This window comes from Aythya marila, assembly GCF_965140915.1.
Source record: "Aythya marila genome assembly, chromosome: 10".
In the NCBI taxonomy this organism is placed as follows: domain Eukaryota; kingdom Metazoa; phylum Chordata; class Aves; order Anseriformes; family Anatidae; genus Aythya; species Aythya marila.
Window position 1 is genome coordinate 15810025 of NC_139051.1, and position 23274 is coordinate 15833298.

General features: G+C 41.8%; 1 protein-coding gene across 2 annotated transcripts; it reads left to right on the forward strand.

Annotated features, from left to right (window-relative positions):
* The first annotated feature begins 1232 nt into the window (after nucleotides 1–1232).
* On the forward strand, nucleotides 1233–23274 carry SHISA5 (shisa family member 5). Of its 2 annotated transcripts, XM_082768389.1 has the most exons (6): nucleotides 1233–1367; nucleotides 2032–2200; nucleotides 2561–2626; nucleotides 16242–16357; nucleotides 18082–18297; nucleotides 20132–23274. In XM_082768389.1, exons 1-6 carry the CDS (start codon nucleotides 1304–1306, stop codon nucleotides 20209–20211), a joined length of 711 nt encoding a protein of 236 aa, XP_082624515.1. In that variant the 5' UTR covers nucleotides 1233–1303; the 3' UTR covers nucleotides 20212–23274. The 2 variants fall into 2 exon arrangements, with proteins under 2 accessions (XP_082624515.1, XP_082624516.1); XM_082768390.1 differs by lacking the exons at nucleotides 1233–1367; nucleotides 2032–2200; nucleotides 2561–2626 and adding an exon at nucleotides 3969–3994.

Here is a 23274-nt window from a genome sequence, read left to right on the forward strand (position 1 = left end):
ATTCTTTTGGAAGGACTGTCGGTATGTACTCCCCCAGGGATATCTCCGGGTCCCCTGACACTCATATTTCCCATTTTTCCTAGCCCTTGTCAGTGTGCTGCTGCAGAAATTTACCCCCTGTAGGGTACCACACACCAATGTTCTGATTCTGGAAAATGGGGGTGTACTGCCAAGCACTTCACTGTTCAAGGGATACTGTACATCAGATCTCCTGAGACTAGTCCTTTCTCTCTCTTATCTCATACTTTGTCCATCTCCAGCAGTGCCCCGCACAGAGCTACAGAACCGTGGATCAGGTCTCCACAATCATACGTGTCAATCACATGTCACACAAGTCTCACCTGACCGCCAAGGCAATACTTAATATTTTTTGCCTTGGTCTGTGCACAGAGTTACCAGGCCTTATTCGTCCTTTCTTGCTGTTCTTGTTTCTTATCTCACACTTTGTCCATCCCCAACTGTGCCCCTTGCAGAGTATGGAACTCCTCTGTGCTGTGTGCTGCGGGACCTGGCATGGTGCTGGGTGCTACAGATTCACCCTGGTCTCACTTCTCCCTCAGGGTCAGTAGCACCTGAGATTGTGCTGAAAGATCGCACACGCATGTGTTGTCTTTATTCACCTCTGCCTTTCTCGAGGGGGGGTAATGTTATGGGCTATGACCACAGGGTTGTCTTCTTTATACCTTAAAGGAGGCTGTAGCGAGGTGGGGGTTGGCCTGTTCTCCCACGTGCCTGGTGACAGGACAAGGGGGAATGGGCTTAAGTTGCGCCAGGGGAGTTTTAGGTTAGATGTTAGGAAGAACTTCTTCACTGAAAGGGTTGTGAGGCATTGGAACAGGCTGCCCAGGGAAGTGGTGGAGTCACCATCCCTGGAAGTCTTTAAAAGACGTTTAGATGTAGAGCTTAGGGATATGGTTTAGTGGGGACTGCTAGCGTTAGGTCAGAGGTTGGACTCCATGATCTTGAGGTCTCTTCCAACCTAGAAGTTCTGTGATTCTCCCCAGGGTCTGTCAGCATCTTCCCTACAGCCCCCAGACTCTTGGCTATGCATTTCAGGCCTTGCTGTCCCTGGGAGACTGCTGTTGTCTGGCAGCCTCAAGGATGTGTGCTTTCAGCTGAGGAGCTCCGAGAGCTTTGCGGCTGCCTTTGAATGCATGAAGTCACTCACACGGCTTCGAAAAGGCAACTGCTGGAGGAGGAGCGGCTACCGGGCAGAAGCCACGGCGACCAGGGGGGAGGCCCCGCGGCTCCCCGCTGCCCCGGGCCGCTCCGCCCCTGAGGCGGAAGGGGAGCGGCGGTGCTGATGGCTGCGTGGCGCGGGGCCCCCGGCCTCGGCCTCCTCCTCCTCTGCCTGCTGCCGGTGCCCGGTGAGCGCGGGGCGGCGGCCGAGGGGGGCCGTTGGCGGCCGGGCTCCCTGCACCCGCCGCCGGGCGCCGCTCGGAGCCGGCCGAGGAAAGGCTGCGGGGGGAACCGGGAGAAGGGCGAGGGAGGCAGAGTCCCGGGAGCGGCTTCCCCCTTCGCCCCCCAGCCTCGACGGAGCCTGTCGGCGAGCCGTGGTGGCGGGGATGTGCCGGGAAGCAGGGGGAGCAACGGGCGGAAGGGGCCGCGTGCCGTGGAAATGCAGGGCCACGGCCGCGCCTTTGCGTCCCGTAAATACCCAGGGAAGCGCAGCGATCCTGTGCCACGCGATCCTCGGGCTTGCGTGGGGGCTGGAGGGGACTGCAGCGCAGGTTGAGGCTCCGCAGATGTAGCGTGGATGGCATCGCCAGGCGGTGTCCGCAGGCACGTTTGCCTGGGTTAGTCCTTCACGCGTGTGTGAAGGCTTGGGAAGAGCTCCTCGGTGGAGGCCAGGTACTTTGCAGGTGTTCGCCTTTGCTGGGCTCTGAAGGATGTAACAGATCGGCAGACCCTAACACAAACCCTTGAAACATATTTAGGTGTTAACCTGGATGAGATGGTCAGTACGAGAGAGAAACTTGATAGAGGAGTTATTTCTTTCATTACTAACTCTTGGATTTTACCTCTTTTCAGCTTTAGGCGAGGACTGTCGAGCGTATCTTGATCCCCATAGCAAGGTGCAACCTGCAAAATCCTGTCCCAGCTTCTGCTGTGGAGATTGCACGCGTCGATACTGTTGCTCGAATTCATTATTCAGATTTGATGAAGAACAGCAATTGATGTGTAATCTGCTTGATAGAAGGTATGAGGCAAATGGAGTGTGTACAGTGGGTTCAAAGGACAAAAGCAAGCATCTTAATGGTAAAAACCTACAAAGGGACCTTTCAGCTCCATATAAGGCTCTGTCGGGGATCTACTTTAAGGCACGTAACTTACTTTTGAAGTGGGAGCAATGAGATAGACAAATTGATGCATGAACTGGCATGTGTTTTCTTGAGTATTTTCAAACACTTCTACTGCTCTGTTTCACTTTTCTTTGAGGATGACAAAATTAATCTCATTCTCTTTTTAGTCTCCATTACCTTTCATGAGTACTTGGAACTTAGCCAGGTGCTAAATATGTCTTAAATTCCACTTTTTGAGATGTATTAACTTCTTACAGGACCTCTGACTTGGGCAACCTGAACTTGCTTTTGGACTCCGAAGATTTAAGTGATTATGGCCCCAGGTAAGACATGCGAAGCACCAGCTTTTTAAATGTTATTTATTTGGAGGCTCTATAAATGTTTTTCTATTTAGAGGTTCTTTATTGCATAGTCAGTCTGTGCTAGGAGAAAATGAAAACAGAAATACGGATTTGTGTGTTAAATATGTTGAACACTTAAACTTGCATACACCTGAGACCATATGAAGAAACAGATAGGAAAGAGACTGGATCATGCCAATGATCCCCATATGCAAGTCCATGTTCCTGTTGCTGAATGGGTTTGTCTTCTGAGGCATGGGCATGCTTACTCTGTCTTTCTAAGAATTGATGGATTAAGTCTCTAGTGGCTCTGTAAGAGGTGCTTTTGCTTGAAGCATCTCCTTACTTTTTGGCATCTTTTGCACTTAAGATTTTATCAATATTTCTTGTGCTATTTTGATCTCACATGAGATAAGTTACTTTCAGTATGTGCATTGTGTTGGTGGTTACAAGAGTCCTGCTGTAAAATGTGCCTGGTTCCCATTCTGTGGAATAATATAAAGGAAGAACAAAAGTTAATTATGAACTATTATGACCTATATCTGCATATGTTCAAATAATTACAAACCTTTAGACTGCTAAATTTAATAATGAATGTTACCAAACTGCTCAGATAATATATTTTGATTTTAATTTTAAATTATATTTTGAATTTTCTTTTTAATTGACCTTGAGTATGTTTTCTTCTGAAAACACACCTTTATCAATTTTCCCTTGGCAGCATATATTTCAACAAGAAATGTGCTGTTCTTCATGAAACGATAAAAATAAAAAGTAAAACGTAGCTGTGCTGGCTGTTACGTTTTTAACAAGGTCCCAAATGCGGAAGGGTTTTCCCCAGGGAACTGCAGCGTTTTGTTAGTGGTCTCCAGCGGCAGCTGGGTGAAGCTGCCGGGAGAACATCCTGGTGGTTCCCTCTGACGTGAGGAACTGCTGCAGAACTGAAAAAGCAGAAAAAAAAAAAACCAACAACAACAAAAAAAACACCATCATCTGTCGGTTTTGAGGCAGGGGTGTGAGCAGGTAGGTGCTCTGGACTTGAAGGCTGAAGGAACCGACAGAGGTCCCGGTCACTTCTGGCGCTGCCAGAGCCGCCCCCTCTGGCTTAGCAGCCGAGGAATCCGTACAGAGCCCCGGTGCTCGCTTCACGTTAAAAAAGAAAAGAAACGGGTTTAAAAAACAAAACAAAACAAAACAAAACAAAACAAAAAAAAAAAAAACACCGAAGCAGCCGAGGCAGAGCCTGAGGTGGCGCCGCGTCCCCGTGGGGCGGGGCCAGCGCCGTGACGGGAGGGGCGGGGCCGGGCCGGGCGCGGGTCGGGCGGCGGCGGCGGCGGCGGCGAGCATGGGGTAAGGGGCGGCGGGGCCGGGCTGGGCCAGCTCCGTGCCCGCTCCGTGCCCGGAGGAGGGAGGGGAGAGGGCTGGGGGGCTGGCTGGGGGTCCCGGGTAGAGGGTGGGAGGGGTGCTGGGGCTGGTGGCGCATCCCCCAGGGCTGCGGGAGCCCCGGCTTGCAGCCGCTGCTTTCCCGACGCGTTTTTAGGGGAAAGATGAGGAAAAAAAAAAAAAAATCCGAATTCCCGATTCTGAGAGCCAGCGTCGGGCCTGCGGAGGCGTTGAATGTGTTTGAGGATGAAAGGAGAAATGTGAGGATGCTAAGAAATGCGGTTTGTCTTTTTTTTTTTTTTTTTTTTTTCCATGCTAACGAGCACAGTACGGAAAGAAAAAAATAATTGAAAAAAGCCCAAATCTATGCCGAGCCCACGCGGTTACCTAAGGAACTGGAACCGAGGGCCTCAGTCCACAGAGGTGCATCCTTAAATGAGGGAAAACGCTCAGCAAGTAGGAGCTAAGCTGCTTTAACTATTTCTGCCTCGGCCCTGGCGTGTCCCAGAAGCTGTCTCACCGCCAGGCGTTCTCTCAAGCTTCTCCTTTCGGTTGCGTTACAGCTTTGGAAACTCGGCGTGGTGTGCAAGCACCTGGGCTTAACGTCAGGCTTGTTTTCCAGTTAGGCATTTTTAAGTAACAAAAAAAATACAATTGATAATTTTTTCTTACAATTCTAAAAAAAAAAAAATAGTTATGCACAGAAACATTGCTTTTGAAAAGCTATCTGAACGTGAGTCCAGAGGAAAACTGCTTCCTAAAACTTTCCAAAGAGAACGATGACCTTGAATGTTTGATTTAGGAAATGTTTCAACATCGGAAATGAAAATGAACAGGTCTTCAGTTACTCTTCCTGCCGTCACTGGGGCACCGAGTCACTCGTAGGTTACCCTCCTGTTACAGACTGCCTGGTAACAGTTTTTTTTTTTTTCTTAAACGAGCAGTAAGCTTTTTTCCTTCGAGAAGAGCTCTCGTTTCTGCCTGCAAGGTATGCTCCACCCTTTTGTGCCATGCCAGTTTCTCTTAAAAGACAAGTTTCACATTGCTTCTCGATGACAATGTTTATTTAATACTTGTCTGTGTGGCTGATGTCAGTTCAGACATATTTTTTGTATGCTCAGCAAGATGAACAGGGTTGTTTTCTCCTTGAACGGTTTATAACAGGAGTAGAGACAACAAACAGCACCTTCCTTTGGTGTCCTGCACAAATACTACCTTTGATACTGCCCTTCAAAAAGGGGGGTGGGGTGGTTCCCAAACAGGCATTAAGGGTCAGAAAGCATTTAGTTCCTCATTCTTTCTCTGGCCTTATTCCTGTATCAAATCACTGCTCTGACTAATTGCTCATAAATCTTAGCTTTTTAAGAGACTTTCATATCTTGGAGGGCTTGTCACTAACTTTGTGGACTGGCCACTGGGCTGTGTGAGCTGGGGGGTCTCTTCTCCCTGCCTGGAAAACCTGCCATGATTATGGTGTGATTCTTTGGGACCATGCTGGGGAAGGGTTTGGCCTGGTGCTGCAGGCGCTCTTCCTGTGTCCTGTCCAGCTGAGCAGTTGGTAGTTCGCCTGTGCTCCTGCTTCTTTGCTGTATTTATTCTGAGGTCTTCAGCAGAAGTGCAAGTACCAGTTTTGAGTAGGTTTCTTTTTATTACTGTCCTTTAATACCAATTTCTTTCAGTATTTAACATTGTATATCGGGTGTTGTTGAGGCAGGGGTGCAAGGCACTTTGGGCACCTCCATGAAGTTCAAAATGCAGGCAGTTACTGTCCTATAATCTCCTTTTGGTCTCTTTTTAAGACAATAAATGACATTCCTTTGGAGTGTCATAACCACATACTTTCAAGTACTCGAAAGTATCGTGCTTTCCGGAACACTGCATTTAGAAGAAAATTAAGCATTTTAAGTATACAAGTCGGCATTAACTCAGATTCACATGTTTTCCATTATTAGTTTATTCCTAAAGATTATTTGGAGCTTTTAAGTCACAGTGCAGGCATTGGTTTTATACTACTAAACTTGTTAAATTGCCACCATTCATCCTTACATATGAGATGAATGTATGCAATTTATACAACTTCTGCTGTTGAAGAATACATTGAAGGTGTTTCACGTTCTTTTTCTTTAAATTGGACTAGCAAATTGATTTCTCCCCTGCTGTGTTCTGTTTTGGAAACTGATTGTGAGTAGTAAGGTTGAGATCGTTATCCTCTCTCATTCTACAGTACTCAGTATTTCTCCTTTAAGAAGCTGCAGAAGCAGAGCACTGGTTCACTGTAACCACAGTTGTCACGATTTGCATTGGTAACATGGTTTTTTAGCCTTGGTATGCCAATTCTCCAGTAGTGACCCTTACTGGAAAAGGAAATTAGATGACTCACCCACAATTCAACTAATTGTGAAATATTTGCGTGCTTAAGGAGGTGGGGCAGTGCAGAACATCTGCATCAGAGTTACAGAGGAAGAATAATGTAGTTGGCAGAGCTGATAATCGGTCACTCTAAATTGAAAACAGAATTACCATTTCCAGTTAGTTGGTCTCCGTTTCTAAATTAATTTCTGCCTTGAAGTTATGTAACACGCTGCAATGCCTTGAGAAGAGGCTGCTTGTCCTGACGTGGTGGGAAGAGGGAGGCAGAACAACAGCCTTCCCGGGAGGTCTCGGCCAACACAGGACAGCCTTGTTAGACTTGGGTTGTGTGTGTTCAGCCTTTGTCATGGGCTGATCCCTGTGTTGTCCTAAGACTTGGCTCCTCTGTGAAATGGAGAAATTCTGCCCACCCTTGTTTGAAAAGCAGTGTCTGCAGTGGTCTACTGTGTGTATAAGGGGGCAAAAACTATATGCTTCTAACTGTGGAGGATGTGATTATCCTAACCTGCTGTCTCAATTTAGATGTTTTTAAGCACATGCATCCTCCTTAGTCATGGTTAAAAATAGTGATGGTGAACCGTACCCTGTTCTCTTCCTCTTCCACTGTTGCTGTCAGGGACTTCAGTTCGTATTCTGTTGTGTATTTCGATGTTTCAGCATCTGTAATAGGTTTCCAACCATGAATTAAGAAATTTATTATTTGGAAAATACTTTTTATGCAAGCGCTCTCTATTTAATATTCAGGGAATTTCTTTTCCAGTACTGGTCTTAAGTATTTTATGTAACAAAAGAGTTAAACTGTGCACGGAGCCCTCTCTGTATGTCTTGCATTCAGTCACAGGCTTATCCCACCAAGAAATGTAAGCTGCTAGTCTAGGAACAATTCAGATGTGGATTTGAAGCTATTTTAAAAATTGTTCTGTGCTTTTTACTAGCCTGAAAAGTAAATATAGGCTTCCATGATTTGTGTAATGGTAACTTGCATTATAGGGCACTCGTTTTTTGTCTCCATTGCTGACAAAGCAGTTGTGAGCTGCTGTTAATGATTCTTCAGCTGCCAGCTTCAAGCAGGGGGCTTAAATGCTCGTGCAGGTTCGTATGCTCTGAAACCAAGATGGGAAGAGATTGAGAAATGCTGCTCCACGGTTGGGTTTAGCAGCCTGCTCTTCTAACTACAGAAGGCCATTTCAGGACAAAAAGCAAGATACTGTGTCTTTGCACGTATAGGCCAGGTGGAGATTCATCATGTGGGTTAGGTTTAGTGGTTCGTTTTTTCTGTAGGTGTGTCCTTTGTTTCTGTACGTACTTATTAGGGTAGGGTGTTTCTTCTAATTCTGTGGGCTTTGTTGTGCCCACAAATAGAAGTCTGAAAAAAGTACATGTTTTGTGCACGGGTTGACTCTGAGAGAACTTGTGGAAGCACCCACAGGTAGGATAGTCCTCAGATAAGGGTCCTACAGCCCAGAAGATGGAGAATCCTTGCTTCAAAACATGGTTCAGAGACCATGCTTGTTACTCAGTAAGATCTTTGAGCATGTGGGTTCCAAAGCTACATCCAGCTCTGCTGCATCGTGTACTTCCGTGCAGCAGCTATGGCCTGAGGGGTAGCCAGGTGTATTTGTGATAAATCGTGTTAGAAATGTCATGAGGGAAGAGGGGAATGACTTTGAATTGCGTAGTCTTTTGTAACTGCGCTTGTGCGTTCTGTGGAACAAACAAATCAGTTGAATTTTAGGAAATTAATAATTGTGCCAACACTGGTCTTTTAGCAAAACCTATTTTTTATTAAAAACATTTTATACCATTCATTTTAATGTGGTATTCAGTAGTTCACTGTGTTCACTAGTGTGACCTCTGCTTCTCAATTCCACTGAAAGGTCAGCTTAAAAAGTTTTTGTTTTTTAAATTTATTATTATTTATTTATTTTAGTTATGGAAGGTGCCAGTCATCAAAGTCACTTGTGACTTCTTATGACAGTCTTGTTAATGGTGATACCATTTAAAAAGAGAAGCATTGGTCAGCGAGATGTGAACTCTTCTGCAGAGGTCTGCTCTTACTTGGGCAGTGTGAGATTTTCTTTGTTTTTGTCACAGCGGATGGCATGCTTTTCCTGGTGAGAGGACGAGTGAGTAAACACGTCGGTTCGTTATGGTCTAGGATAGTTCATTTCCCTAATTGAAATTTTGCTCCTGTCTGAGCACTCAGTTTCTGACTTCTGTAGGTGTGATGACCTCTGGCTAGTGTATGGCAGAGCTGCGCTACATGGCAAGCAGAGCTGGTGGGTGTAGCCTAGCTTGAACTTCCTTTGATTGCAGTTTCAGTGTTTGGTAAGTCCTACCCCAAGCTGAATTTGCTCGAATTGTTTTTGTTTTAAACTTTATCTCTCCTGCCAAGTCAGTTTCTAGTTAGTTGCTTAAATATGAGGACTTTTAGAACTGCTTTCTAGAATTAGTATTGGTGGTGAGGTATGCATAGTATTGCAGTTGTTTATTGCAGGGAAAACTTTCTGCAATACTTAGTGATTCAGTTGGACTTGTTCTATTCATTTGGTTGACCATTTTGGAAAAATCTCTCTCATTGCCTTTGTCTTGGTTTCAAATTTTTATTGGCATGGGGGAAATGACATTCGGTACTGTTCAAATGGGATCCTAGCAATAGAATGGGAGCTGGCTCGTTCGTTTGCCTTATCTGTCTGTGCATATAATTGGTGTACATTTTCTTTTTGCTGCTAAAGGAGCATGCTAAATCTGTTTATTGTCTGTAGAAGTGAGTGTTTTCATAGGGCTTAAGAACTATTTTCATGCTGAAGGTCGAATGGACTTTTCTGAAATTGTCCTGTGACCTGTGTGAAGTTAATGTTAATTCTTGTGCTGTTGATGAAGGACTTCTGAATGCAGCTTGGACATTTCCCCTCTTTGTTACATGCATTTTTAATGTCAGTTACCGACAGCAATTACTCTGAGCTGTCTACAAAGTGGACGTTTCCTGGGAAGCATCCCCAAGAAATTGTATTTTTAGTATGTGCTATAAAAGAACGTATGTAACTGGGTATATTTAGTACAAGAGAACTGCTTAGAGGCCAAGAAGAAATGCTTGTGTACATTTTCTGTTAGAAGCTGTAGGATCTGAGTGTCAGATCTCTGAGTAAGATCAAAAGCTCTAGGAAGTTCCCTCCCTGCCACTTTCTCATATAGGCTTTTTAAGAACACGTTGTGCAAACTATTATATTTTACTTGAAAATATTGTGAAATTAATGTCTTCCAAAATAGTAATTAACTTTGGTTACGGTTGGTCTTTGTGAAATTAAGGTGTGTTATTTTAGGCTTAAAGCTGTATAAAGTAACCCACGCCAGCTTCCTATTTGAACAAACAGAAAAAGGACCCATTCAGGATGTATTTAGCCAGCTTTCCCTCACAAAGGCTGTGGCATTCTCTTTTTCTGTAACGCTTTGCAGTTGCAAGGGTTCATGGCTTGCCACGGCCTTATCCTTCTTGCTTTAGGGTTGCTTCTGACTGCAGAGCTGACTCGGCAGGTGCTAAGGGTCCCTGGGCTGCAAAAGTTGGTCCTAACGCTGGAGGACTTCACTCAAGGTTGTTCTGGTTGCAGTAAGCTGAGGCGTTCCAATGATTGCTTCTGGTGCAAATTTGCCTTCTTTTGAGGATACCCAGAAAGAACTGGGGAAAGCTGTGGGAGATATTAGTGGGTTTCAGGAGGAGTTAATTCATGTCTGTGCTAGAGCAGCACTTAGTGATTGTTTGGGCTGATACTCTAGTGGTGGGTTAGCCAAAGTGAAATGAAAACATTACCTTTGTGTGAAGGAAGTGTACGTGGGCCAGACCCTAGGAGGAACGCTCTCAAGTGGTAATTTGAGTTACCAGCTATCTGAAAGGCCACTGCAGAGAGCTTCCAGTTAAGCAAGGTGCACTTCATGACATTGCATAGCATAGAAAATGACATAGCAGTTACTCAAACCTACCACTGTGGCAAAACTACCAGTGTTTCATAGTTCTGAAACTATGCTATTCACTCTGAGTCTCAAGCTGACCCACAGGCTGGCTGGTCTACCAGTTTGCTGTCTATGGAAATGGTTTTTTGAGTCTCTAGAAAAGTGGTTCTTATGTCTCGAATCTTCATGCTAAAATACTAGACAAAGTATGTTGCTTGTGAAGTTGTAAAACATAACCCCTCTGGAATAGCCCTGGGAGGTCATATTGGTTGTTCTTAAAAAGTTTGTCTTTAATTTTTATACTCAATGTTAGAGGCAGTATGTGGCATCGTGTGGCCGCGACTAAAATATTGGGCGTAAGAGAGCATCTCCGTACAAAGACTTGTTTGGTTTTGTCCTGTACCAGAGTCAGGGCAAGTCCGGGCATTTATCATTCTGTCGTGCTTCTGGGAACAGTATCCTCTTCTGGAGCTGGAAAGAATGCCATATAGATACTTAAATTTTTTTTTTTTTTTTGACTTCTTGGAATGGCCTAAATTACCTTCTGAGGTCGTTCCAGACCACCCTGCTTTACAGCTGTAACTCAGTATTTGTAAATGTTTGCTTTTGAAACCAACCGTGTATCTTTGAAATGAACCCTGCCAACATGTTTCTTGTAGCATGGAACAAATCTTGGAATATAGAGTAAAACTTGTGGAATAAAATAGGCTGCTTAAAATATTTTTTTCAAAATAAGGTGGTCTTGTTCTTTTGGGCATTGTGTTGTTTTTCTTCTTTTTTTAAAGACAGAAGTTGTAGTGTGTGCCACTGTCATGAACACATAGATATGCACAAACTTTTTTTACAGTAGAGCTTATAAAATGTCACAAACTAGGTGATACAAACTGCTAAGGAGGTTTAAAAACTTTAATATTTTCAAAAGCTTTAGGTACATGCAGAGCATTTCACATCTTTTTTCCAGTTAGTGTTTAAAGTTAAGATCTCAGTACAGAAAAACAACCACCTTAAGAATTAACATCTACAAATATTACCTCTAGATCTTGGGTTTGGTTTTACCTTTTTAACGTCACTTGCATCTCATTCAGTACCAGAAGGCTAAAACAGGCACTAATCATACGTCTCCCTTTATGTGAACTCGTACACAGCTTGGATTATTAGCACACTTCAAAGGTAAGATGAGTCTGCAAGGTACACTCAGTGCATACACAATTCAGAACTTTCCAACTGTACATGCAAGAGAAGACGAGTAGAAGTGGAGTAGGTTGAGCAAGAGAGTGCAGAGATAGTAAAGGGCAGGGAGTCCTTTCCAGATTGACTTCATGTGGATTTTGAGAAGTTGCAGTTCATCACTGTCATGGTAAAGCTGCTAGTGGGTTTGTGTTTTGTTTTCAGTTAAGTTATTGGCAAAAGTTAGCTTTTATGATGTGAGGAGAAAAAAGCAGGAAGTGTCAGTGACTGAGCTCAGGCTGTCTGTAAGTGTGTGGTTTATTTAGGGGCTATGGTATATCATGTAGGAGACGGAAGAAATGTGTGCAGACTGTGACGCCTGCACAGCGTTCCAATCTTGGGCTGGGGCCACCCCGCTTTCTGCACCATGATGTTTGTTCGCAGAGTTCATGGGGTAAGGTGTATTTTTGGTTTGGTTTTTGTTTGTTTGGGGATTTGTGTTTGGTTAACTATCCAGGAAGAATCTTTAAGCTACAGTCCTTTGTTTATTCATTTTCATGTGTGTGTAATGCAGACTAACAATTGGTAAATAAAATAATATTTAATGCAAATATATATTTTTCCAAATATGTTCAGAGTCCTTTCAGACAAGTTCATCACGTGAAAGCAACTAAATAAAGCAATGGTTTCTTTTAAGAAAGGCTTTCTGGAGTTAGTACACCACAGGAGTCTTTATACATTATGTGGGATATCTTATCTGCTAGAGCTTAGACAGTTCACCGAGTAAAGTGAATGGTGAGCACCATTCTAGCCTTACTTGAGTATGACCTACAGTTTCTAGTAGCCTTCCCGAGCTCTTTTCAGCAGCCTTACTAGTGGGAGTCTCAGGGGGCTGTAATCATTCCTTACTGTGTGTCAGTGTCACTGGATATCCAGGAGGAAGTGCTCAGGGCAGTACTCCTTTGGTGGTGAAAGGGCAGATTAGATGCTTGCAAGTTCATATGGTTTTGCTTTCCGTAAATGTCATGGTACCTTGTGCTGTTTCAAAAAGTTAATCTCCATGAACCCAAGAACAGGCAGGAAAGTCATGCTGCTGCTGTAGAGCGGATGATAAAAATGCCTGTGGCAATCCAGTTGTGTGCAGTCCTGAGAAAGCTTTGTGAAGAACTAACTCATGTCTGTTGTTTCGCTCACTGGGCTGTTTCTGAAGGCTTATAATTTTGGTTTGCAGTAATCACACAGGATTTCAATACGTAGAACTGAACCACAGTGTTTACACATCCAAACACAGAACCACCCTCTGAAGCGGGTGTACCTGGCACTCCTCTATTACAAATGTCTCCATTCAGTTCTTTAAAAGATGCATGAAAAAGCGGTCATCTTGTTTTAGCAAACATGCAGACAAATGATGAAAATAAAAGTCACAGAGTGGTTTGGGTTGGAAAGGACCCCAAAGCCCACCCAGTCCCAACCCCTGCCATGGGCAGGGCCCCGTGCCCCCAGCCCCATCCAGCCTGGCCTTGGGCACTGCCAGGGATGGGGCAGCCACAGCTCCTCTGGGTGGCCTGGACCTGGGCCTCACTGCCCTCTGGGGAAAGAATTTCTTCCTTATATCTCATCTAAATCTACCCTCTTTTAGTTTAAAGCCATTACCCCTTGTCCTGTCATTACGCCACCTGACAGGGTCCCTCCCCAGATTTCTTGCAGCCCCCTTTAGGTGCTGGCAGGCCACTGTGAGGTCTCCCTGGGGCCTTCTCTTCTCCAGACAGATCAACCCCAGCTCCCTCAGCCTGTCACCTACAGCCTCTGAGCATCTTTGTGGCTTTCTCTGGACTCGCACTAATAGTTTCATGTCCTTCTTGTGCTGGGGGCCTGGAGCTGAAGGCAGGCTCCAGCTGGGGTCTCAGGCATTCCCCTCCATCACCCTGCTGCCTGCGGTGCAGCCCAGGGTGCCACAGGCTTTCTGGGCTGCAAGCACACATCGCTGGCTCATACGCAGGGTGTTTCTAAGAACTTGGTGATATGGATATGGTTGTTTGTGTGTTTTTGTTTTTTTTTTTTTTACCCTAAGCTTTGTTATCATCACATTCGTTACTGGAGAAAGTAAACAGGCAATGAGGAGTTCTTCTGTGAGAAGAAAAGTTTATGACAGTTAAGCAAATGGAGCTTGTGCTTCAGACTCACCAGTGTTTATCTGTCGGTGGCCAGCTGGGCTGCAGACGGGCTGGTACTGTCCTCTTTTTGTCATAACAGAACTGACTTTGGTCCTGAAAGATGAGGGCTCTGCCAGTTGCCTGCTGTGCTTTTTTTATTTGTGACGAGCAGACACATCTCCCCTCTGTTCTCTCAATTTCTTAGGTTTGTTTGAATTTTGCCCAGGCTTTGGTAAAGTCCAGCAAGGTTCATTGGCTGCAGAAGTGAAGAATTTTGTTATTATTTGTCAGGCCTCCTAATCTCTTTCCTTGACACAGGAAGAACCTATAAGACTTTTTTTGTCTCTGCTAATGTTGCTCAGTAATAACTACCTGAGTATAATGGAAGTGTTAACTTCCCTGCTAAGAAAGCTTTCTCAGGGTTGAAATGGAAAACACTGTTGGCACTCCCCAGCTAGCTGTAATCATAGTTAATTCTTGTTGCTGCCCAGGTTCTGCAGCTGCCTGTAGCTTGTTTTAGGCAGTCGTGTGTGTTGTGAACAGTACAATCATGATGGTTAAGTCTGATGTGTAAATACATTCTGCACACTTCTATCTCTTCTTCAGTATACATTTGAATTTATATGATGAGTTATATAAATATTCTACAGATAAATATATATTCCACGTATAATCTGGTAAGGAACCTGTATGATAATCTTAGGTCCATCATTTTGCAAAGGTGCAAATAAAAGTGACAAAGCCTGTGTGCACCCCCATGGCTGTGCAGCTGTGTTGCAGTTATCTGTTTGTTCTCTCGGCAGTGTTTCTGACGTGGTTTCTGTGTCTTCAGGAGGCTGCAACAGTTCCTGCTTCCTGTTCTGCGTGTAAATGCTGAGCTGCAGTACCAGTAGGCAAACCACTGTACCAGACTTACTGCTTCACTAATAAATCCGTAGTGCTGTACTTAGTACTTCACAAAGTCAGCGCACAAATAACAACTCCAGTTAATACACATTCAACCACAGATAAGTGTTGCTCAGGTTATTGAAAGATATTTGACCCAATTTCATTGTCCAGGCTGTTGCAGAAGAAAAATAAAATTGATGGGACCTCTGCTAGGGGAAAAAAAACTGCATTTTAGGTTAAACCTGTTTTATTTGTCAACACTTATGTTAAGTGTCCAGCTTATTGAGCGTTAAGTTGCTCTAGAAGACTGAGTTGAGGTCGTGTGAATTTGGGCTAGGGACAGAACACTTTATTTTTTATTTATTTTTTTGTTATGCCAGTGATTTAACCTTCTGGTGTAATTGATAATCCAAAATAATTTTTACATTGGATGTCTGGTTGATAGCTGAGTGAAAAATGCTGGAGGTTCTTGAGAGATGTCATTTTGTTTAAAGATGTTAACAGGAAACTGGACAGGAAGCTAGAAAGTTCTGTAGCCAAAATCTCTATGGAGAAGACAAAAACAGGATGGATATTAAATCAGCTGTCTACTCATTATTTTAGAGCTTGTTCTTCATTAAGAACTGACTTCCTGCAATTGTTTCCAAAACTGATGCATGATGCATTTCGTAAGAAATCCAAGTGCAGGAGACTGGCTTCCCTGAAAGAAGGGATTTAATGATTGCAGACCATAGCAAACAAATCATGTAAATTATTACTTAAAAGGTCTCAGATTCCAGTACTTTGCTTTTTCATTCCGGTATTCCTAAAAAGCCATCAAATTTTCTGGATTTTAGGCTTCTAAAAAGGGACTTTTCAGAAAACTAGACAACCTTTCCCATGACAGACAAACGTAGGCTCGTCACTGAGCATTTAATGCTGTACGCGGTTACTTTCTTCTGTTCTGTGTGGTAAGCAGCTCTTGGTCAGCTCCGAAAGCTTTACGTGTGCCTCCATTGGTTGGTAGTCCTTACAGAGGTTAGAGGTGGTATGATTTTTGGCCTCTCCACGCTAGATTTTGGTGTTTTAGGCAGTGTTTCTGTCTCCTGTAGTTAGTATAACATGCTCGTTATTGCAGTACAGTTGGCAGAAGTGCTCATCTTTGAAACCATCTGAAACATGGCTTCTGACACAGCTGTTTTCAAATGCCAAGGAACCTGGCAGAAATCTGCAGCATGGGGAGGTCAGCTCAGTACCGTGACTGTCCCTGGAAGCCTTCCTTGTGCATCAAGGACTTGCTGTCGCTTGTAAGACAAAGGCATTTCATTTCAGCCATGCCTACCTGTATGTCCAAGTCATACTTGGAAAATTAACCAGTGGAATGAATGAATGTGAAACCTTATCTATGTAGTCTTTTGAAATACAAGGGGACATGCAGCCACACCAAAACAAGCAGGATCAAGTGCTCCCATTCTGTCCTGTTCATAGGCGGTGGAGAGGACTTCTTGCCAGGGGCTGGCCAGCTTCCACTGATTTAGCAGACCTGACCTTGTGTGGCACTGGATTGGACTGAATTTTATTTCTTATTCAAATGCATGAAATAGTACCACTAACGGATTGAAGGAAGAGTGCTGTGTTAGCTACAGAAGGCTAGATTAAAGGGTAAGAAAGTTGTGTGAGGCTTACTTCTGCTGATGTCTTTCTTGCAGTTTTGGAACCCTTGTTGCGATTGGAATTACCGTTTTTGCAGTGATTGTAATTACTATCATTCTGTGCCTCACCTGTTCGTGTTGCTGTTTGTATAAAGCATGTCGAAAACCACGGCGTAAGTACCTGTACATTTACTTTCTTTTTCTTGTAATCAAAAGACTATTTTTTTCCCCTGAAAGATTGTATTTCTGTAAGAGGAAAAAGTAACGTTTCCTTACTTCTCTGCTACAAAAGCTGCAATAGCTAAGCATTGAAAATAAGCATTTAAGCTGCTTTAAAACGTGACATAGCAGAGACATTTTTGAATGTCTTCTAAGCATTTAAGAAATTCCTTTATTCTCCCCCAGAATGTGTGGATTTTGTGGTTTTTTTTTTTTTTTTTGGTTGGTTGGTTTAGGTAAATGAGGAATAGAATGAAAAATTAATTAAAAATTTTCCCTAGTCTCTTAAAAATGTACTTGAAAAATACACTTCAGGCCCAGCACTGTAACATTAGTTGTTCAGGAGTTAAGTAAAACGTCTTTACTGCCAAAAGATAAATGTTGCATTTGAAGAATGAGAAGTCTCCCTCACCACTATGACAGACTGAAAATAAGTGAATTTGCATGTCCATGGTGATCATTGGGAAAGTGGTTATTCAAACTGTACCACAAGATATGTTCTTTTTTCTATCACTGCTAAGGAAAATCACATATTTCAAAAACAATGTTATGGTAGTGCAAATCCTGCAACTGTAATGTTGCAAATTCTCAGAATTTACAGAAAGCTTTTGTACTTCTAGGCTTGATGTTAGCTTAGAAGTGGGTCATTATACCATGGGAATTTTTGAAGTCAAAGCTGTGTTTTATTGATCATATCAATATGTAAACTTTAGAGCGACCATTTATTGGTCTTCTGTTCTTTATGTTGTGTTTGAGTAATTGTGGAATACATTTTTAATGTTCTCTTTATTCTAAATATTTGACAAATAGAATGATACTAAGCCAAAAAAAACTTTGAAATGCTGATTAATGTGGACAAACAATATGCTGTTTAAAGTAGCATAATCCTCTGAGAACAGATTACAAAACGAGTATTTTAAAAGGAAGTACTAATGAAAAGTTGTCTTGATTAAAATATAAATAAGAGCATTTCAAATGTTAGCTGAGATTAGTCTGCATACAGTCACTGAAACAGTGGACGCGTCTTTATGACAGGATTTAAGGAGAATAAAAGCTTTCTTTTGTTCTTCCCTATGCGTCGAGTGGAATCTTGAGCAATGTTTATAATTGCAGCCTGAAGAAGAAGATCTTGAAACCAAATTATTGCAGTTTATTAGAAATTGTTAATCTTCCCTTACTGCAATAAGGGAGATGAACCAATAACCCAGTGTTAGCTCCTACAAAAAATACGTGTATTTGCCTTTCTGTTACAATGTACAAAGATGTACTAACACATACATGTGTTAGTTTATTACCTTTATCCTTTAAAACAGACAATAACTTTAAAAAATAAGCAGGTTATTCCAGTCTCATACTGAATGATACATCACTTGGCCACAGACTGTTTTTGAACAGTCCAGGAAAAAATGTCTTTGCTCTTTGTGGTTGAGAAATAAGGAAATGGGCTGGGAGAGCAGCCAGTTTGTGAAGGTTTTTAGTACCACTTAGATCAATGGAAGAGTATTTTGAGACATACATCTCTAAATCGTTTTGTGGAACTTCAGAAATTATTTTGGGCAGATTTTGGAGTGAGAAAGTGATCTCAAGAGAAAACATTTTTTACATTACTGTTGTTGGCTGTCCCAGGTGGTCTCCTAGAACCACCAGAACTAACCATATTCCTTTCGGTTGTTTGTAGCTGTGGTGACCACCACTACTGCCACCACAGTGGTTCACGCTGCTTACCCCCAGCCGGGAGTGCCACCCAGCTACCCAGTAGCGCCGTATCAAGGATATCAGCCGATGGCTATCCAGCCACAGCCGGGAATGCCAGCAGCACCGTACCCCACACAGTATCCTCCCCCTTATCCCATGCAGCCATCAGGACCTCCAGCTTACCATGAAACAGTGGCAGGTAAGGCAAGAATGGTCTAAATGTTTCTTTCTCTTGAATAGCAAAAAAGATGGTGACATTGGAGCCAATCCTCTATTATTACATTTATTATGTTTTACATTAATGCTAATGTAAGCAAATTATTTAAAACTGGAGTTACGGTAGATGTTAAATTTCATCCTTACTGAAATTTCCCTATCACCATTTCTATATTAATCATTGCAAGAGGAGATGTAACTGGTACTTCATTGGCAAAGTTTGATGGTGTGTAGGACTCCCAGTGGATCCAGTAGAACAATTTAATGATTCAGTTGAAATTTCATATTAAATAGTTAACATATGGATAATAGTTAATACTTACTGAATGTTTTAATCTAAACACAGATGGCTTTTGCTCGTAGTTCAGTAGTTTGATAGAATAACCAGTCTGTGATCAACTTCAAATCAGCTTGCTGATGACTGGCCATTAGAATTATTGGAATATTTTTTTTCTTCTGCTTTCCTTCTTTCACAGCATTGCTTTCATGTAGCTTTACTGTTGCTATGTCTAATTCCAGCTTGTTCTGGGAATAACTATTCCCCGAAGAATTGGCTCATGACTATTCAGAGAGACCAAAACTATGCTGTTACGTATCCTAGGGTCTTTGAGCCCTCTTATGCACCACACTGTTCATCCTTCTACTTGGAAGGATGAAAAGAGTTAGTTCAAACAAAGTTAGTCTTGTATAGGAGGTTGTGCCCTTAGAAAGTTTTTCTTTCGTAACAACTCAAATGTAAAATGACTGTTCATGGTCTCGCATATTTACAAACCAGTTAGAAATTGAACATTAACAATGTGCAAATGAGTTCAGCATGTAAAAACACTGACTTTACAGGCATGCTTATTTTATTTTTCCTTCATAAACTCTGAAGAAGCTGTGGATTTTAGGAGACTACCCCAAAGTGCTTTGGCTTCACCTTTATAGTGTGAGGGGCTCAAAGAAATCTTGCTTCTTCTACTCTCAGGTTTCTCAAACTTTTCCTCAATTAAGTTGTTTGTTAGTTCTTAATTTTTATTTTTTTTTCTGAGAGAATCTTAAATTGCTTTCCATGTTACCAGCTCTTTTCCTTATTTGCCTTTATTAGCCAAGGGCCAGCCTCTTAATTAGGTCATGTGCAGGAGAGAGAATACCTGCTCTGTCACACAGGAGCCAAACACACTGATCAATTTACAAGATCATTGACAGATAGCCACGTTCTAGGGATCTGATCAGGTGCTGTGTTATTTGAACTAACGTGTGCTGTTTGACAGACCTGAAAATGAAAATGCCTCTTGAAGCAGTTTGTTGCAGAATACTAGAAAATAAGGATATAGTCAAACTCTTTAATGTGCTTGGTAGTGGTGGGCCACTTTTTTAATTCTATTTTAATTTTGCGATTACCTTGTTGACAGTTACCAGAAAAGCACTTCCCCTGAAGGAATCCTAAGATGCTTTCTCTAGTCCTTTTTCTTTTGCCCATTGGTTTATTTTTACTTCTCTGCATAGTGTCAGGTGTATCTTGTTGTTTGTGCGTCTCTGACTTCCACCAGATCGTTTTGTTGTGTTTGTTTTTTTTTTAAACTGTCCTCCCCTGAAAGCTATGTCTTTCTTGCTGCTATAATATGCACATATTTCACATTTTTTTAAAAATCTAACTTTTGAAATGCAAATGCTGTATGAGTTAGGGCAAACTACTTTCAAGTCCAATTAAGATGCTAGTTAATTTGAACCTCTTAATCGTGTTCTTAAAGCAGTTGTAATTTTAGATAGAAAATTCTAAAGGTAAATTTTACAAATCCTGTGATTTTTTTTTTTTTTTTTTTTTGCTTTTGCAGCTGGTGCTGGAGCACCTTATCCAATCAGCCAGCCCCCTTACAACCCTGCTTATATGGATCCTCAGAAGCCCACCTATTGAACAGACCTACTACCGTGCTTCTGCATACAAAACTTTTTAAAATATAATCTGTTCTGTTTACACCATGCAGCTGTAGTACGTTATCCTGGAAGACAGCAATCCTTTGTCTAAGTAAAGTGAAAGTTAATTCAGTATCCTTTGTGGTTTTAAATGTTTCAAGTACTTCTACAAGAAGTCACTCATTTATACCTCAAGCTAATACAAAAATTGATTTTGTTCAACATACAGTAAGAAAAGCATGAAGAAGGGGTGCTTCAGAAATAAGAACCACAATAACATTTATCGTGCAATAATTCTTAAGTGTGGTAGAAAGGAATGGTCAAATGAGCATTATCAAACGTGCAAAGCTGTAGCAATCTTTTGCACAGTATTAAGTCTGAGAAACTCTGTGACACGTGTTCTGCCTGTTTTGAAGTTACTAGCATGAGGTAAGCTTCAACACAATACATTTCATTTATTGTTTAAAAAGGATTTTTACTTTTTTGAAGTGCATTTGCCTTCAGTAATGGTAGCGATCCATGTTTTAATTGTGTTTGGACTAGTTGCATTATTCTGTGCTAAATAGCATGAGTTGGTCATTTTCTTGTTTTCTTTCCCAATTTTAAGGCTTAAAAACTGTGCCTTCATTGGGCATTTTCTCAGGCTGTTTTACTTTATAGCTAGAAATCAACAACAAAACCAAACCTTCTGCCATTCAGTAGAACACAGATCAAAAGATGAAAACCTAAGAATTCTTCTTAAAAAATATTGGACAAGTGCTTTGTTTGCTTAATAGTCATATGTTGTTGATGTTGAGGGAAGAAAATAGCACCTTAATCATATGTTAAGCAGAAGTGACTGCCAGTGTTCGGCCATTCCTTGTCACAGAGAAGGGATTTATTTTACAGGATATATGTGATGTCAGAAGTAGACTTTTTTAAAAAAATGTTTAGGGTTTGTCACTGTCTACAACGGGAACCTAGAGATGATGCATCTTTATGAATCAAGTCTGTATCTGAATAATACGTGTGTCAAAAAAGAAATGCCAACCAAACTTGGAGTAGAGGTTTAGCCTCCCTTTTGTCTTCAACATTCCCATAAAGCTGAGTAAAGAATGAGACGTAAGGACTATGAAGAGTGGTAGGATTTGGTCACAGTGCGGTAATATATTTTCAAGAACTATTAGCAGTGTTAGAAAGGCTTTTGGCTCTTGTACTGATCAAGTGAAACATGATTTTTAGTGTCCTCTACAACGCTACCTTTTCTAGCATTGAAGTACACTTTGTTATTTCTCAGTAGAGCTGTCTGTAGACTGTTGTATCTGTCACTGTGACATAACTAGTGAAATAATTTTGGCATATTTCATACACAGATTTTGCTTGTTTAGAGAGGCCTTTTAGCCACTTGTCCTTGTGATTCTACATCTAGGGTATATAACTGTTTAAAAGACATTGAACTTACATAACTGATGGCATTGTTTTACCTCATACGATGGATGGAAGCTGCTATTGTCAAAGGCAGCCTTATTTCTCTAACTGATTTTGGGGGCCTTTTTCCGTGTTACTCCATTTTTTTTTATTATTATTTTTTTAATTTTTTTAAAAGAAAATCTTTAGGGCATTTCAGGAGAAACTTGTGGAAAATTTTTTAACATTGAGAACCATGACAACCTATGCCCCTACATTACACCACTCCAAGACTGTCTGAGTTAATAGCATGCAGTGGCACCAAGAGACACCCGCGGAGTGCATGTTCCTGTGTTCCTCCCCTTTTCTGCCTTGCAAGCTGGAAAATCAGGCAATGCTTCCTAACACTGTTAGGAGTTCTGTGGGAACAACCAGAAATGGGCAGTGTCCCCTGTATGGAGGATGAAGTCTTTCCCTAGAAATCTGGAATATTTTTGTGTAGGATAATAACTGCAGAAATAATCCCTTTTCTATAGATCCCCTACTCATGTGTTGGTTCATATAGAAGAATGGCAGAGATTCCAAGAGATTCCAGCGACTTTGTTAGTCAGCTGCCTGATGGAGTCTGGCCAGGGAAATGCAGCCAGCTGTTGGGCAGTTCTTGTAGCACAGGTACAACGTTCTAGTGTTGGCCCTCATGAGGTTGTTACTTCACACCTCTTCCTTTCCTCTGCCTGTGATGTGGCAAAATGTATGGTTTGTGGTGGTGTTAGTAGGGTTATGTTTTGTTGGATAAAAAGGAAAATCTGCAATTTCATGACACATTGGCTTAATCATCTGCCACCGTCCATAACAAAAAGGTAGTAGGAAAGTAAACTGGCAACAATGAAAATACCCAAATCTAAAATTTTGGGGTAGATGCAGATAGATAAATTGCCCTGAATATGACCGCACGTAGAGTGGTGGGAGGAGATCAGGGATAGGGTTAAGGAGCCTGTTAATTTACACTTCTCTTACAATGAACATCTGCTAATGTTGACTATATTCAAGTGCAGAGATGAATCATTAAGACACAATGAACTACTTTAGTTGTATTGTTACTACTTCAGTTAAAAAATGGTTGAAGGAAGAGAAAATGGTTTGATTTCCTCATTTCAAAATTGGAACGCTTAATTAGGTCTTTTCTTACTAATGCGTTAATCAACATTATTGATACAGCATAGGACCAAATTTTATGCAGTTATTGCTGTGCAACCCAATTAAACATGTTTTCATATAGTTAAGTGAATGGGACAGTTACAGAAATGATGGAGAGCTTGTACCTTAAACTTGTTCAAGTACTGGTAATGTGTCAGTCCCATTTGGTAATGTCTTTACAGCAAACTAGTTACCCACAGTGCTGTAGGGAGGGGTAATGGAATTCAAATTTTAAATGTTGAAAGTGTGTGTATGTTCTTTTTTTTTTTTTTTAGTTCTGTAAGTGCCTTTGTTTCAGAAATGTTTTGTGAAATTAAATACAGTATAATATTCTGTTGGACTGAATTTATTAGATAATCATTGTTGACTTTTACATACTGTAAACTAGCTTTGTATGTTGTTTGTAGTTCAAACATAAGTGTTCTAAAGAAATGGTATAAACTCTATGCACCTTTGTAATAAATGCAGTGTTTGAAATATA